Source organism: Ruditapes philippinarum, unplaced genomic scaffold (genome assembly GCF_026571515.1).
Source record: "Ruditapes philippinarum isolate M1 unplaced genomic scaffold, ASM2657151v2 ctg686_1_1_1_1, whole genome shotgun sequence".
NCBI classification, from domain to species: domain Eukaryota; kingdom Metazoa; phylum Mollusca; class Bivalvia; order Venerida; family Veneridae; genus Ruditapes; species Ruditapes philippinarum.
Window position 1 is genome coordinate 37,917 of NW_026854763.1, and position 17,769 is coordinate 55,685.

Genomic DNA, 17,769 nt, shown 5'->3' on the forward strand with positions numbered 1-17,769 from the left:
CTTTTTGACAGAATTATGCCCCTTTTTCGACTTAGAATTTACGTTAAAGTTTTTGTAATAGTTCAAATATTTTCAAAGTCCATTGACATATGGCTTTGAAACTTTGCACATTTGTTCACCATCATGACCCCAACCTGTAGACAGGAGGAGGTAACTCTATCAAGCATTTTGACAGAATTATGCCCCTTTTTCGACTTAGAATTTACGTTAAAGTTTTTGTAATAGTTTAAATATTTTCAAAGTCCATTGACATATGGCTTTGAAACTTTGCACACTTATTGACCATCATGACCCCAACCTGTAGACAGGAGGAGGTAACTGTATCAAGCATTTTTTTTACTATCAAGCACTAAGAATAGTCGAGCGTTGCTGTCCTACCGACAGCTCTTGTTTCTTCTGCTTGACTGATGCAGTGAGGGATATTTTGGCATATTTTGACCACTAATATTTGTTTACAACGATTGTAAGTGTTGTTTGCAATACGTTAATTATTTTCTCTGTTCATTGAACATTTGTTTTTTTTTAAATACATTTTCAAAAATTTCATGAAAATAAGCATTCATCTGGAGGCATGCTGCTTTAAGAAAAAACTTTCCATCTCCAACCCTCCCCCCCCCCCCACCTCCCACTCTATGTCACTGTCACTACTCACCCACCATATTAATTGATATGGAGGCAAATTGGTCTAGACTAAATAAGATCATGTCAGTTTATCTGTCTGTATTTGCTGGGATTTAGTTATAAAATATATTTGTACTTACATGCTTGGTTACTGTAATTGAACAGCTTCGTTACAATGACATATATTGAAATTTGTTAAGACTCTCAAATTACTGAGAGAAATGTCATAGATTCAAGACTCCAGAGACATTTGTGTTTTGCAAACATACATGACTGTACATTTTCTGAGATTTAGATGTAAAGTGTGTATTTTAATATAAGTAAGTGTCAGTTGTATAAATAAAATGACTTTTTACATATTTTTGTAAAAAAATTTGGGGGCTTTATAAAACATAAAATAAAGTTAAATTCTACCACGCATTTGAGATATTGTATTAAACACATTAGTTCATCATTATAAGGGTTGTGCAATAGGTAGTTATTTATTAATTTGTTTTCAGAGGGGTTTCTGAAATATTGAAAAGTCTGTGTTCTTCTTTTGGATGAAAATGTTTAGTTTTTCTAGCACATTGTGGAAAATATTGATTCTGCTTTATCATTTAGGTGAACTTATTCACCATTTATAGATTGTTTTGTCACTATGATAATGCGAATTTGAAGATCTGTTTGATTTATAATGGCTTTTCTTAGTAGAAAAATAAAAATATTTACAACTTTTACCTTTCCTTCTTTTCTCACTCTTAGCACTTTTATTATTTTTATGGATACCTTGGAACACCTCTTCACCTAGGTAGGACTGCAGGTCATTATAAAAATGTTACAAGGTCAACAGCTGAATTGGCTTAAAATAGATTATTTCCCAGTAAAGCCTTTGGCTTTCACATGTATTCACAGCATGTTTTCCCCAATTTAAAAGAAGGCCTCACTCACAGTGTTGAAGGTAGGCAAAAGTGCAATTTAGGATGATCCACCAGTATTGCCAATATTCTTATCATTGAAAATCAAAGAGTTGAATGATAAAAAGTCGGTGAAGCAGCTGAAGTGCCTTTTGAGTGGTTAAAGGGACTCAACTGATTTTTTTTTTGACATGACAGAACTGGAGATAAACTTTCAAGATTAATATTATTCGATTTAATTAAGAATATGACAAAATATGATTTTCAGTTTATTTCTGAGTATTTTTCTTTAAATTACTAGTATCTCTTGGCAAATTCTGACATATCTTTCTGTTTTAAGTGCCTCAGCTCATCTATGTAAGAATTTAAATTTTTCATGTTTTTACCCTTTTTGACCTCAGTGGAGTTCCTTTAATGTAAAAATATTATGATAAAGATGGGTGTTCTGATGAGATGGCAAATGGCTGTCATTCACTGTTTCATGCAACTGTCAAAATAATTAATTGCTCCATTTGAAATTCATTTGATTCATTATTAAGTATTTTTAGAGGTTACTCGCTTAGATGTTTTTATACCTTTGACATTTCAGTGTTACTCATATGAATGTTGGCCTAATTATAAAAAAATTGTTGACATTATCATTGTTAGAAAGTTAGGTTAATGATTAATGTAGTTTTATTATTTGTCAGTATTGTTTTACTATGTACATAAACATTTAAGAAAAATGTCTTTGAAATATTTTGTAATCTTGTTTATTGCAGTAGTAGGAAATCAAGGGCAATTAAACAAATGAATGGAATGCCACTGGTTCTTGTACCTGAATAATGCACAGAGGGGGCCCAAGTACCTGAGATCTTCTTTCACCAGTAAAGCTGGAAATTCACTTGTTCAGTTCAGGAGATTAAGGGGAGCACCAACTGAATCAATAGAAATAAAGGGTTAAACTTTTATGGAAATTGAGGGTTATAACTGTTTCAATGGAAATTGAGGGTTATAACTGTTTCAATGGAAATTGAGGTTTATAATCTATTCAGAGGAAATTAAGGGAAATATTTCTTTCAGAAGAAATTAAGGACAATTACTTTAATGGAAATTGAGGGTTATAACTTTTCCAATGGAAATTGAGGGTAATAATTGTTTCAGAAGATATTAAGAGCAATTAAATTAATGGAAATTAAGGGTTCATAATAACTGCACAAACGTTAAATAAGGCAATTACTTTTTCAAAGAGTATAATTTATAATAAAGGGCAATAACTGTTTCAAAGGCAATTAGTTCTTTAACTTATTCAAAGGAAGTCAATGGAAATTATGTGAGTGAGTCAAAAGAAATTCTGAAATACTGAAATAACTTATTTAAGGAATATTTAAAGATGATAACTCTTCCAAAGGAAAATGTAATTAAGGCTTTAACTTATTTAAAAGAAATTAATTGTATCATACCAATTATTTGAAGGAAATTTGCCCCCGTCCTCCCATGTTTTTGAATTAAAGTTATTTTAAATTTAAAATAAAAATTGTGCATTCTATTGGTGGTTTTTCGCCCTTGTGTTGTTGTTTTGTAACTTGATAATTTTGAGTAGTGGGCAGTAACTTTTGTTTTTTGGTTCCTGGTTGACTCATAACTAAATGGTTAAAGATGTCATCATTACGAGCTGAGGATATATGAGCCGTGTCACGACAAAACCAACATAATGGGTTTGCGACCAGCATGGATCCAGACCAGCCTGGGCATCCGCGCAGTCTGATCAGGATCCATGCTGTTCGCTATCAGTTTCTCTACTTGTAATAGGGTTGGTAAGCGAACAGCAATGGATCCTGATCAGAATGCGCGGATGCGCAGGCTGGTCTGGATCCATGCTGGTCGCAAACCCATTATGTTGGTTTTGTCGTGACGCAGCTCATATTTACTACAACAGACTGCATCATTGGCTACTGAGTGGGAGTTACTCAAGGATATATGATATGACAGCAAAAAAGACAAATTAACCTAGACCACAAAAAATAGTCTGTATACATTGTGTAAATGTTAACATGTATGTTAATTATATCATGGACAAAAAAGGGTTAATTTATTATCGTGTCGTAGATTTTAAAAAAGGTCATGACATGTGAGATTATCATGACATCCTATGTAAGCATTTCATGATTTTCGAAATACGGGGAATCTGTAAGGTATCACGATTGAGTATTTTGAAGGAGTTGATGATCAGATGTACGTGAAAATAGCACAGATGAGCAGAATATAGGGTACTTGACACAACCGAATTATTTAGGTGATGTGAAATCCACTTGAGTTCATTAGTGGCAATTGTTGACTTAAAAGGAGGGTTGTTGACATGAAAAAAAAAAGGCGTTCAAGAAGAGATTGAAAAAACGGAGACGTTTTTTTCAGTGTCTACTACTAGGGTTTCGCTCCTTAGGTCATGTAATTATATCCTCGTCTCGCAATATTCTTGTAAAGCCATGATTGTGATATTTTATCTGGAAAATGCTTTAAACTTATGATAGTTATAAAATATAAGATTTATTTACAAATAAGTACAGGCTTAAACTGTTGGGCGTTGTCTCTTACTTTTATTGGGCAACATGATATCCTTATTAGGATTATATATGTTTTAAGATGTTGTTTACATGTATTAAATTTTGCATCATCATATGACTTGCTATTTTGAAAAAAACCCATCTTTTTATCGATCCCTTTTCAGATTTTTATTTCTAATAAAAATAGCTACATTTTTAGGGGGGGGGGGGGGGGGAATCAACCTATTTTGTTGCTTCATTGATATTATTTAGATGCTGTTTATTGTAACCTTAATGTACTCTTGTGAACTCTAAATACCCAGTTGATTAATTACTCAAATTATCCTGCAGGTTGTGCTGACCAAATTTACTAAGAATGAAATTAGCTAACTGTAGGAGTAAGCTGTCTATATATGCATGTATAAGACTCCCAGCAGAGAACGCCAAATGAAGAAGTGTGTCTTTTACACGTTTGGGAACAGGACACAGACTGTCACAATTTTTGACAAATTGGCATTTGTGTCATTGGGAATGAGGAAGTTTAATTGGACACATTCTTCACCTTTAGACTATTGGCAGTAACATTATTCTATCCTGCATGCAACCAGTACAGACCAAGATCCAGTCAGCATTTTTGTGCTGTCTAATCATGGTCTGCACTGTTTGCTATAAGAAATCGGTCAATACATTTTATTTTAAAATTTCCCCTAAAAATGATGAATAGTTCTGTCAAGATTGATAGATGGACAAGTCCATTTTCGATATTTAGTGTGGTCAATGTTTTAAGAAAGGACGATAAAAGCACTGGATATTAAGAGGTGGCTTTTTATCAATCTAAATATGCCGTTGGGACAGATAAAGCTTGGAATTATTTGTCGTTTTCTAACACACAGAGGGATAGAGTGCTTCCAGTAAATGTGTTATAATTGAAGATCGACATGATCTAATGTTCCAGCGACTATATTTATTCCGATTGTCCTACATTATGTGATATGGATATGAATTATTAGAAATATCTTGGTTGTAATCTTGAAACTTCTGGTGAGATTTGTTTTAATCGTTGTCAGTTGTCGGCTGATTTTCTCCGCTTTAATGTAAGTTTTTCTACACTTGTTTTAGTTTTTTTGCAAGGTATTTTTTTACATCATGAGTTTAAGTGACTGTGTTTAAGGTATTTTGACATGCAACAGCATGGAAATATTTATCATAGATTTGTGTACTATTTGATCAAGGTGATATGATGGGATGGAAATATTTATCAGATATTTGTGTAACATTTGTTCAAGGTGACATGACAGTACAGAAATATTTATCTAAGATTTGTGTACCATTTGATCAAAGTGACATGATGGGACAGAAATATTTATCCAAGATTTGTGTACCAAATTTTGTTCAAGGTGACATGATGGGACGGAAATATCTTTCTTGCATAGCATACTGGCGTTTCCGTTAGTTTTACCCATGCTGGAAATTTCATCTGGCATGGGGGGTGTCAGATGAGTCGCATGCTGTACAATGGCACGCTTAGGATGACGTCATTTTACCGTTATGAATGAAGTTGCAATTTCATACGCTGTTGTAAGAAAGTAGTTACGGTTGTCATGATATTAATTTCCATTAAAAATAAAGATAGAGAATTTAAAATATAATGGAATATGGTAAAATATGCAAGAAAAAATATCTGACATATGTTTGTGGTTCGGATCGGAATATCCGAATACTCGGCAAGATTTGTGTACCATGTGATCAAGGTGACATGACAGGATGGAAATATTTATCTGAGTTTTGTGTACCTTTTGATCAAGGTGACATGATAGGACGGAAATATTTATCTGAGTTTTGTGTACCATTTGATCAAGATGACATGATGGGACAGAAATATTTATCTGAGATTTGTGTACCATTTGATCAAGATGATATGAGAGCACAGAAATATTTATCCAAGATTTGTGTACCATTTTTGTGTCGCCTCTACGGAGTAGTGGCGACATATAGGGATCACTTCTCCGTTGTCTGTCTGTCCGTCTGTCTGGCTGTCCGTCCGTCTGTCCGTCCGTCCGTCACAAAACTTGTCCGGACTACCCCTCATAAACTACTGGTGCAATTTCATCCAAACTTTACAGGAATGATCAGTATCAAGTCTAGTTGTGCATATTGTCAGCATTTTCCAGGTTCAATGATTTTTGTCAGAGTTATGGCCCTTTAATAATTTTTAATTTTAAAGTTTGTCCGGACTACTTCTCTTATACCACTAATGCAATTTCAATGAAACTTTACAGGATTGATCGGTAGCTCAAGTCCTTGCGCATATTGCAAGGGTTTTCCGGTTGAATGATTTTTTGCCGAGTTATGGCCCTTTGATAAAAAGGTGTTTTTTTCTGTGTGTTGCCAGATACACAATAGCTTGTCCGGACTACTCCTCATAAACTACTGGTGCAATTTCATCCAAACTTTACAGGAATGATCAGTACCAAGTCTAGTTGTGCATATTGTCAGCATTTTCCGGTTCAATGATTTTTGTCAGAGTGATGGCCCTTTAATAATTTTTATTTTTAAAGTTTGTCCGGACTAGTTCTCTTATACCACTTATGCAATTTCAATGAAACTTTACAGGATTGATCTGTAGCTCAAGTCCTTGCGCATATTGCAAGGGTTTTCCGGTTGAATGATTCTTGGCTGAATTATGGCCCTTTGATAAAAATGTGTTTTTTTCTGTGTGCTGCCAGATACGCAAAAGCTTGTCCGGACTACTCCTCATAAGCTACTGGTGCAATTTTATCCAAACTTTACATGATTGATCAGTACCAAGTCTAGTTGTGCACTGTCCATCTGTCTGTCCGTCTGTCACAAAATTTGTCCCAACATGAAATTGGCCATTATGAGGCGACACATGTGATTACTGATCGCTCTTGTATAATGGTGACATGATGGGATGGAAATATTTATCTGAGATTTGTGTACCATGTGATCAAGGTGACATGACAGGATGGAAATATTTATCTTAGATTTGTGTACCATGTGATCAAGGTGACATGACAGGATGGAAATATTTATCTGAGATTTGTGTACCATGTGATCAAGGTGACATGACAGGATGGAAATATTTATCTTAGATTTGTGTACCATGTGATCAAGGTGACATGACAGGATGGAAATATTTATCTGAGATTTGTGTACCATGTGATCAAGGTGACATGACAGGATGGAAATATTTATCTTAGATTTGTGTACCATTTGATCGAGGTGACCTGATGGGACAAGATTTGTGTACCATTTGATAAAGGTCAGACATGACTGGACAGAAATATTTATCCAAGATTTATGTACCATTTGATCAAGGTGACATGGTGGGACGGAAATATTTATCTGAGTTTTATGTACCATTTGATATAGGTCGATCTGGTCCAGTAACTTGTGATTATTCAATCACCCATTTGTCCATAATGCGCAAAATGAACCAAAAATGACCCCTTAAACTAAAAGCAGTGCAACGCCTTTCACTCATTTTGGGCAAATCATTGCACAAAAAACGTATTTTCAATTCAAGGCTGAGTATAATCTGTTTACATTATAACTCAGCTTCACTTGATCTTATGTAAGAATTCCAAATTGTTTGTTTTCAGAGTTTTTAACCTCAGTGGAGCTCCTTTAATGATGATTAATTGTATCCATTATTGCAATCATTTGTTTTTCAGTTTTGTTGTGTTAAAATCTAAAAAGTTGTTTTTGTCAGTCACAGCTTATGCTGGAAGCACAATATCATTGATCTTAAATATGCATCAGTTGGTATTATCTTAATGTATTTATATCAGTATGTATCTATTTAATATTTCCAAACTCACCAAAACTGAAGGATGGGGGTGATTATTATTATTATTAAATTATCAATTAGTATTTAAAGTCTTAATAGTGCAATGCTGAGATTTTCTTCAAATTTGCTATGTAATGCAGGTTATATTTACTTTCAGTTTTAATAACAGCAATTACATTAAATTATTCCCAGTGGCCACTTAAACAATTGTGCCAAAAGATTTTATTAAAGATTTTTATTTTGGAACTTTGTCATAAATTTTTATCTCTGTTGCATATATCAAAGTAGAGATGAACTAATCTTCAAATGAATTCACATTTATGATCCATTGAAGTTATTATTATTCAGTAAATCTCAGATGTATTCAACATAATAATTTGGTAATAAAATTATTTAGTAAACCTCCATAGAATGGTTCTTCATTATATTCACACAATACTGCTCAGGTAACAGGGTTTAATGAAAGTCTTTTGAAAGGTATATTATTGTATTGGACTGCCTTTGTAATGGCTACAAAAACTAAACACCTAATATCTCATACTTATATGACATTGTATAGAGATATTTTATAAAAGAGAAAATAGAAATAGTTTACCTTAATGCCTTTTGTTTCCAGATGTTAAACTGAGCTTTGATTTTTCTACTTTTGTTTCCAGATTATTAACTATATGCTTTGTTTTTTCTACCTTAATGCTTTTTTTTTCCAGATCATAAACTTGGCTTTGATTTTTCTACCTTAATGCCTTTTGTTTCCAGATGTTAAACTGAGCTTTGATTTTTCTACCTTAATGCCTTTTGTTTCCAGATGTTAAACTGAGCTTTGATTATTCTACCTTAACACCTTTTGTTTCCAGATGTTAAACTGACAGCTTTGATTATTCTACCTTAACACCTTTTGTTTCCAGATGTTAAACTGAGCTTTGATTTTTCTACCTTAATGCCTTTTGTTTCCAGATGTTAAACTGAGCTTTGATTTTTCTACCTTAATGCTTTTTTGTTTCCATATCTTAAACTGAGCTTTGAATTTCATAAAATCATGCTGTCTTTTCATTATTTTCTTTTTGACTTATGTTATTTTACTTTTATCATTACAGTACCCCGAGCATGGTTTCTATGGCATCGCAGACAAGATTTTATTATTTCGCCATGATTCAAGCAGCTCGAATGTCTTACAGATCCTCAACAATGCCTGTGAAGTGATTGACGGTTGCCTCGTGGAAGTAGTTCTCTCAGGTCTGTCTGCGTATTGATTTTTAATGGTTTCCTCTTTATTTAACTTTTACCACTTTTCATTTTATAAAATCTAAATATCATTTTTTCGGATACCAAAATAAAAATTTTAAAGTAATAAAGCATCTAACAGTATAAAATCTAGCTAGATTGCGTAGATAATGTTGGCTAGCCAGTGGCTCTATACTGGTAGCAATATAGGCTCGTCACTCTCAGTTCAAGCAAGTTATTGATTTTTACCATTTTCTGTCACCATACTACATGTAAGTCTTGTAAACACAGGTCCATCTTAAACACTGTTGTTGTAGCACTTTGCTTCTTTAATTAATGGAGAGAAATGGGAAGAATTATTGTTAAGAGATAAAAAAAAAACCTCCCTGAGAATTATCTCGCTGACATGTTTAGGTGTAAATGTCCTTATAATGGCCAGGAACAAAAATAATTGCACTTCTTGTTCCATTTGCCACTTACTGTCTGGAAAGTGTTGACAGATGATTTTGATTTTATTTTTTTTTTTAATAAAGAAAAGAATGTAATACGTCACCTCAGTGTAGTAATAGGTTATTGGTCCTTATAAATCATATAAGGAGTTAACCCGTTACTGCACTAGAGTGACAATAGGTTTGCTGACTAGATCTCCTTTTTACGTAAGATTATTATGTTATTTCATGTAATATATTGGAATCACCATTAGATTGTTTAGCGATCATTGCAAAATAGAAAATGCCTAAATGCCTAAAAGACAAAAAATTTATTGTTTGTATTGATTTCGAAACTTTCATATCCATTGGGAGACTAATTACTACAGCTTAAATTGCTCTGAAAAATAATATTATTGTAATTAGAATTCTTTATTATTTTTTTTCCAATCAATTTTAGCTTGACTTTTCCATGAATAGAGAGATATATTGTACTCGCCCAGACGTCTGTGCCACACAGTTAAGTTTGTATGTGCAATTTGGTATCTCCAAGACTACTGAAAACTTCACAAATTTATTTTAGAGCATAAAAGGAGGTCACTATCCATCAAATGCCCACAACTCTACAATGGCTTTTGACAGAATAATAAAAAATGCCACATAAAATTCTACACTATCCACTATCAATCATTGAGAATAGCCAAGTACGGCGTCCTACCTGAGCAGCTCTTGTGAATATCATTTATTAAGTATGTTTTCAAGTAAATGATTTCACTTAGATTTATATTTTAGACAGGGTATATTTGAAAGTAACTATAATGTTTCAAGACAGAAGTCTGAAAAAGAGACTTGGAAGGTCAAGTTTTGTAGTCCAAGGTCAAGTTGCGTAGGTTTTGTTTGTGTAAAGAAGATAACGTCATATAGTTTTACTGAAAACATCTCTTCTATTTGCATTACAATGTTTTGGTACAAGTGGTAACACCTGGTTACATCAAAGGGAACTGGTCTTTGTTACATTTTAATGCTTTCCTAAACAGGCAAACATTGTTTTAAAGTAGGTAAGTTCATTAGAATTTTTGTGAGACAAAAAGATATATTTAGAACAGTTGAAGGGTGGTTTTTTGTGTTGTTATGTAAAATGATGACTAAAAAAAAATGTTAATTTTTGTTTTATTGGCAGAAAATCTTTTAATTTGAAAAAAAAAAATAATAATTTGAAAGTTAAGAAGAATATTAATTTCCTTTTGTATCATAATCTTGTTACTAAAATTGACTACTTTAAAGTTTAACATTACATTATGTAAAATTCTTGCTAAATACTTAATCTGTGTGTGACTGTCGGATATAGTTTTTCCTTGTTGATTCCTTTCATATTAAAGTTTCTTCTTTTTTTATCTCACAGAATTTGACCGGCTTTGCTTTTAAGCTATGTCAGTGAAATCTGGGATAACAATATATTATTAATTGTTTTATGAAATTTTAAATATTATAGGTATCCACATTTTTTTCCCATTTAAACTTACATAAAATAAGAATCTATAGGGTTCATAAATTTGTGTCATATATAGTTTTTCCTAGAAGTTCAATTTAATTTTTGAAATGAAAATTCATGAGTGATTGCATAAAACATTTAACACTGGTATGATGGTATTTATATTTCATTTCAACATTAATGTGAAACAGATTTGCCATAGATCATTGTTTTGTCTTTTAATATATTCTGTTATAGAGGAAGACAATTTATGCAAAAATAGATAGGCAATATATTTGTCTAAGACTCCTGCTTAATAGGAAATGAATATTAATAATGTTTTTCCTTGTTGTTTAAATGAATGATTTGTTTTTGTTGTGTTTTTTTTTTTGTTATTGTCAAAATGTCGTAAAATGGGAAGTATTTAAGAAATTACGATTCAAAATATGTTCTGACATGCAATGTTTTTTTTATTTGCATGACTTAAGATATTGGTTAGGTTACTAAAACAATATGATGATTTACGTCATTTCAAAATTTGTGATGCTATTACGTTGTAAGATGATTTTGCGGTAATGTACTTCATAAAAGTCAAGAGTATAAGAGCCAAAGCTGCATAAAAGGGCAGTCTAACTAGACTCACAGTAAAGTACTTTCAGTTGCTTAATTGTGGCGTTAAGCATTGCATAGACTAGGCTTAAAGCTGCATGCCTCCAGATGAGCCAACTATTTCAAAAAAATCAAACTTGAGAAAAAGTGTACTAATTTTTAAGAAAAGTTAAAAAAACTCAAGATTTAAGGCATAATTTAATTGTTCAATTTGTCTTATTATATAATGACAGATTTGCAGTATTTATCACAATATTTCTACTGCGTGACTAATGCAGTAAGGGCTATTAAAACATATTTTGACCTCTTTTTAGTACCGTAATTTACAATGGTTATAAATGCTGTTTGTAATGTGTTAATTACATGTATATTTCTTTGTTAACTTTTAATATTAAATTTCTTTTAATATTTTACTTTTAAATACATTTTCAAAATTTTCAGAATCTGGAGGCATGCTGCTTGAACGAATGTGTTGGAACTCACAAATAACAAATAAAATATATTTTCCTTAATATAGTGATAATTATACGTATTACCTATATTTGGAAATGTTAGAACTATGTTTTTGATAATATAAATAGTATTTCCAGTTTTCATGTTGTTATATAAGTTATTGGAAAAATTCATGTGAGGTCATGGCCAAAGTTACTTGTCAAATATCAGCCCTTAGTATAATAAATCTGAGTGAAGTAATAACTTTTGTGTCATTTTCTTATTTTGATACCTACTGTTATAATGAGGATTTGACTGAAAAAACATTACAATCAATATTTATCAGATTGGGTTTTTTTATTAAATGCACGTAATGGTGTCCCGGAATTAATGTTATCTTACAACCCCTAGGATGCACATGTGCTTAAAATGTCATTTTTCTGACATAGAAAATTAGTTGCATTGGGTCATCTTCATTAATGTGGATTGGTCTACAGTATGGGCCGATTTTCCGAAATATTTCAGTTATTGACAAAAACAATAGAAATGTATCATTTGAATATTCTTATAAAATATTACTGGGGAAAAAAATGTTGATAAAGTTCTTAGTGATTTAGTATGAGTATTTAATTATATTATGAATAATAATACTTTGACATAGAACAATTTATTATTCGCTATACATTACATGATATGAATATAGTATGTAATATCCGATCATTTAATTCTCACACTCGCCAACATCTTCCATATACAATTCTTACATTGTTTGTTGTTATGTCTAATAAACATAATTATTTATTGTAATACAGACCTTTCATTATATACCAATTCACTTTAATGAAGTGGTACAATCATGTCACTACAGACTATAATAGATTATTTTCTTGACCATCATGCTGTAAGTTTGTAAAAAACATCACCACCCCTTCACACAAACAATGGTTCTATTACCTCAAAAAATATTTTATTGTGTAAGTGACGAGGGTCAAAAATGTTTTAATCAGGAGTGCCATGTTCACAATAGAGATGCTGAACTCATGGTAAAAAGATTAAACTATCCTGCTGTCAGTTTCTAAATCTATTTATTGATTATAATGATAATTAATACAGTTTGCAAACAGGTGATGCCAGGTGAAATTAGGCAGGGCTTATCAGCTAGTGGCTATATTACTAGCTGACCAATAGTGAATCAATATAACCATATCAAAAAGTCTAGGGCTTTTAAATCAAGGGTGTTTTTTATGGCTGTAAGGTCTTGACACCATAACACTGTATTTTGAGATTCATGTAATTAATAAGTGTACAATTTGATGTCATATGTTATCATACTTCAATTAAGATAATGGACATGTTGTCACCTTAGTGCAGTAACAGTTTATGTCTTTCTAAATTTAATAGGAGTTAACTACTTATTGTACTAAGGTGACAATGTGGCATGTGACAGTCAATAAGTTTTGTATGATCACTAATGTTCTATGTAGGTGATTTTTCACAAGAGGGTAACATGCTCAAGGTCACTTGCTGCAGTGGCCATCTTCCCTCTGTTTGCCCACTGTGACTTTTCTTAAAAATAACCGTTGATCATACTTAATCAGTTGGTCACTTTGTCATTGTTACTTTATAACAACACCTTCAATAGTTGACTAATATCTTTGATATTTGGTGTTTTGATACCTTCTATGGACTTCTAGCCATATATAGGATTTCAGGTCAATTTAAACCATGTCAGGGTCCCCATGGCTCAAAATAGATTTTCCATGGATTGAGGGACTGCTGAATTACATGTACTGTAAAGACACTGCACCCAAAGTTTAAGGGACTTTAAAGCATTATTTGTGTTGTATTTTTGTTTTATGATGATGATGTGGTAATTTACAAACTTTATAGGGTGAACTGTGCTCTATAAGGATGAATTAAATTGTGTAGATGAGCATGTTCACAATCAATGATTTGTCAAGTTGGTGCTAAACGGTTTTATGTTGTATGACAGTACGACATAGAGAAATAAGTTTCACACTGCCCCCATATAATGTATAGTTTAAGAAGGAACTATTATGTAATTTATTTGTATATATTCAGCGAAGGCAACAATGGAGGAGAACTATTATGTTATTTGTTTGTATATTTTTTAGCAAAGGCAACGATGGAGGAGAACTATTATGTTATTTGTTTGTATATTTTTTAGCAAAGGCAACGATGGAGGAGAACTATTATGTTATTTGTTTGTATATTTTTAGCAAAGGCAACAATGGAGGAGAACTATTATGTTATTTGTTTGTATATTTTTTAACAAAGGCAACAATGGAGGAGAACTATTATGTTATTTGTTTGTATATTTTTTAACAAAGGCAACAATGGAGGCCCGAGAACTATTATGTTATTTGTTTGTATATTTTTAGCGAAGGCAACAATGGAGGAGAACTATTATGTTATTTGTTTGTATATTTTTAGCAAAGGCAACAATGGAGGAGAACTATTATGTTATTTGTTTGTATATTTTTTTTTAGCAAAGGCAACAATGGAGGAGAATTATTATGTTATTTGTTTGTATATTTTTTAACAAAGGCAACAATGGAGGCCCGAGAACTATTATGTTATTTGTTTGTATATTTTTAGTGAAGGCAACAATGGAGGAGAACTATTATGTTATTTGTTTGTATATTTTTAGCAAAGGCAACAATGGAGGAGAACTATTATGTTATTTGTTTGTATATTTTTTAGCAAAGGCAACAATGGAGGAGAACTATTATGTTATTTGTTTGTATATTTTTAGCAAAGGCAACGATGGAGGAGAACTATTATGTTATTTGTTTGTATATTTTTAGCAAAGGCAACAATGGAGGAGAACTATTATGTTATTTGTTTGTATATTTTTAGCAAAGGCAACAATGGAGGAGAACTATTATGTTATTTGTTTGTATATTTTTAGCAAAGGCAACAATGGAGGAGAACTATTATGTTATTTGTTTGTATATTTTTTAGCAAAGGCAACAATGGAGGAGAACTATTATGTAATTTGTTTATATATTTTCAGCGAAGGCAACAATGGAGGAGTTACAGATACGACCACATCTGTTATTTGTGCATTCCTACAAGTCACCACACTTCTGTGATTTTTGTGGAGAAATGTTATTTGGCCTTGTCAAGCAGGGAATCAAATGTGAAGGTATTAATTTAACTATAGCAGCAATATTTACATTGACAGTATTTAGATACTTGAGAGATTTTTATGCCCCCACAATGTGGGAGCATATAGCATTGCACTTGTCCGTCCGTCCGTCCGTCCGTACGTCCCGAAATCTTGTGAACGCAACTCCTTTTAAACCAGATGGCAGATTTTGCTTAAACTTACAGGGATGAACAACCTTAATGTGTAGATGGTAGTAAAGGAAGGAATTTTTGCTGCGACCAAATTTAACAGAATTATGGCCCTTTGTTGATTTTTTCACTATATACTATGTAGAAATTTTGTGAACGCAACTCCTCTTAAACCGGATGGCAGATTTTGCTTAAACTTACAGGGATGAACAACCTTAATGTGTAGATGGTAGTAAAGGAAGGAATTTTTGCTGCGACCAAATTTAACAGAATTATGGCCCTTTGTTGATTTTTTCACTATATACTATGTAGAAATTTTGTGAACGCAACTCCTCTTAAACCGGATGGCAGATTTTGCTTAAACTTACAGGGATGAACAACCTTAATGTGTAGATGGTAGTAAAGGAAGGAATTTTTGCTGCGACCAAATTTAACAGAATTATGGCCCTTTGTTGATTTTTTCACTATATACTATGTAGAAATTTTGTGAACGCAACTCCTCTTAAACCGGATGGCAGATTTTGCTTAAACTTACAGGGATGAACAACCTTAAGGTGTAGATGGTATTAAAGGAAGGAATTTTCACTGCGACCAAATTTTACAGAATTATGGCCCTTTGTTGATTTTTTTCACTATATACTATGTAGAAATTTTGTGAATGCAACTCCTCTTAAACCGGATGGCAGATTTTGCTTAAACTTCCAGGGATGAACAACCTTAATGTGAAGATGGCAGTAAAGGAAGGAATTTTTGCTGCAACCAAATTTAACAGAATTATGGCCCTTTGTTGATTTTTTCATTATATACTATGTAGAAATTTTGTGAACGCAACTCCTCTTAAACCGGATAGCAGATTTTGCTTAAACTTCCAGGGATTAACAAGCTTAATGTGTAGATGGTAGTTAAGGAAGGAATTTTTGCTGCGACCAAATTTAACAGAATTATGGCTCTTTATTGATTTTTAGTTTTCAACTTGTGGCACATGTAGTCCAAAAAATATTTGACCTAGAGTCATAAGATTGACAGAACAGTGGCGTGTGGGGGCATCTGTGTCCTATGGACACATTTCTAGTTTGAAAGGACTCCACCAAGGTTTTTTATTGTCATGACAGGACTGGAAATAATTTTCCAAGATTGATATTCCATGTTATGTTTGTCTGGCCCAATAACTTTTGTGCAAAATTTCAGATCATTTGCTATCAGAATAATTGTTAAAATTGTGAAAAATGACACAGAATTACAAAATTTCAGTGCTCTAAGTAAAGAAAACAAGTCATCTGTATTGATAAAGAAAATTGGTTCAAGGAGGAAAAGATAAGCTAGTGTTAGCCCTTAAGTAACTTTTTTCCCCTTTTATCTCACTTGATGCTTTTATTGAAACTTGTATTCCTATGCAGGATGTGGCCTAAATTTCCACAAGAGATGTGCCTTTAAAATACCCAACAATTGTTCGTATGATCGTCAGCGTCGAACGTCTACCAGCAGTATTAGTAGTCTTTCATTCTCACTGAAAGACAAACCAGAGCCCACAACACCCACTGAGGTATGTATTAAGTTCACCCCTCTGAGGTTTGTATTACAGAGTATGGCTGTGACAAGTTATATACAGTGACAGATGATGAAAGACATATGATGATGGAAAAAAACAAATGTCACTGTAATTAATCCTATTAAAAAATATCTTGGTCCCAAGCTTACCAATTATTATATTTTATGCTGTTCATTCAATATATGGATAGCCATTTCTGTTCAGTTTTTGGAATACTTAAGTATATAAGATATTGAGCTCATGAGATAACTTTATCTGGGATGGGTAGATAAGGTCAAAGGTCAAGGATTCTGTGGACAAGGTCAAATGTCAAGGATTCTGTGGACCAAAATTTTGTATCCTGTTGCATTGTGCATACATCATTAGCAGCATTTTATATGTATAATGATGTAATATATTTCATGGGGTCAAACTGTATGTATACCCTTTAAGGGTGAAAGGTCAAGGTTGTGTTGTTTAGAGATAAGAGAGCTTGAATGTCTGTTTTGTTATTGTTTTGTAGCTTAAAGAGTTTAATGTCTATGTGTACTATGCTTGTCTAGTTGTGTTTTATTTGTTGTTTAATGTTGAGTGCTTTAATTGTTATATGAAGGTAGGCATGATTGAGTCATATTGTTTTTCCATTAATGGTCAGAATATTAGCTCTTTGTAAGCTGTAATCTGATACAAATTAAAAACCAACAAAGAATACCAAAGGTACAAAAAAACTACCTACTAAAATGCAGCTGAGAGCGTCAAGCTTACAAACTTAAAGTTGATTTTGGCAAAGCACAATTTTGACACTGGTGATGTGTCTAAAGTCAATTATTCTCTACCACTGATTGGCATGTAGCGAAATTGATTACTATGAAGTTATTGTGAAAAGCAGGCTTTTATTTAAAGAAAATT

At 32.5% G+C, this 17,769-nt stretch overlaps 1 protein-coding gene across 2 annotated transcripts in view; it reads left to right on the plus strand.

Moving 5' to 3' along the window:
• The window catches only part of LOC132740954 (serine/threonine-protein kinase D1-like), an 83,491-nt gene that overhangs the window by 17,306 nt on the left and 48,416 nt on the right, over positions 1 to 17,769 (plus strand). For both annotated transcript variants that reach the window (XM_060729013.1, XM_060729014.1), the window contains exons 2-4: positions 8,945 to 9,083; positions 15,049 to 15,180; positions 16,730 to 16,875. In XM_060729013.1, coding sequence (XP_060584996.1) covers positions 8,945 to 9,083; positions 15,049 to 15,180; positions 16,730 to 16,875 — 417 coding nt within the window. The remainder of the gene's footprint in view (positions 1 to 8,944; positions 9,084 to 15,048; positions 15,181 to 16,729; positions 16,876 to 17,769) is intronic.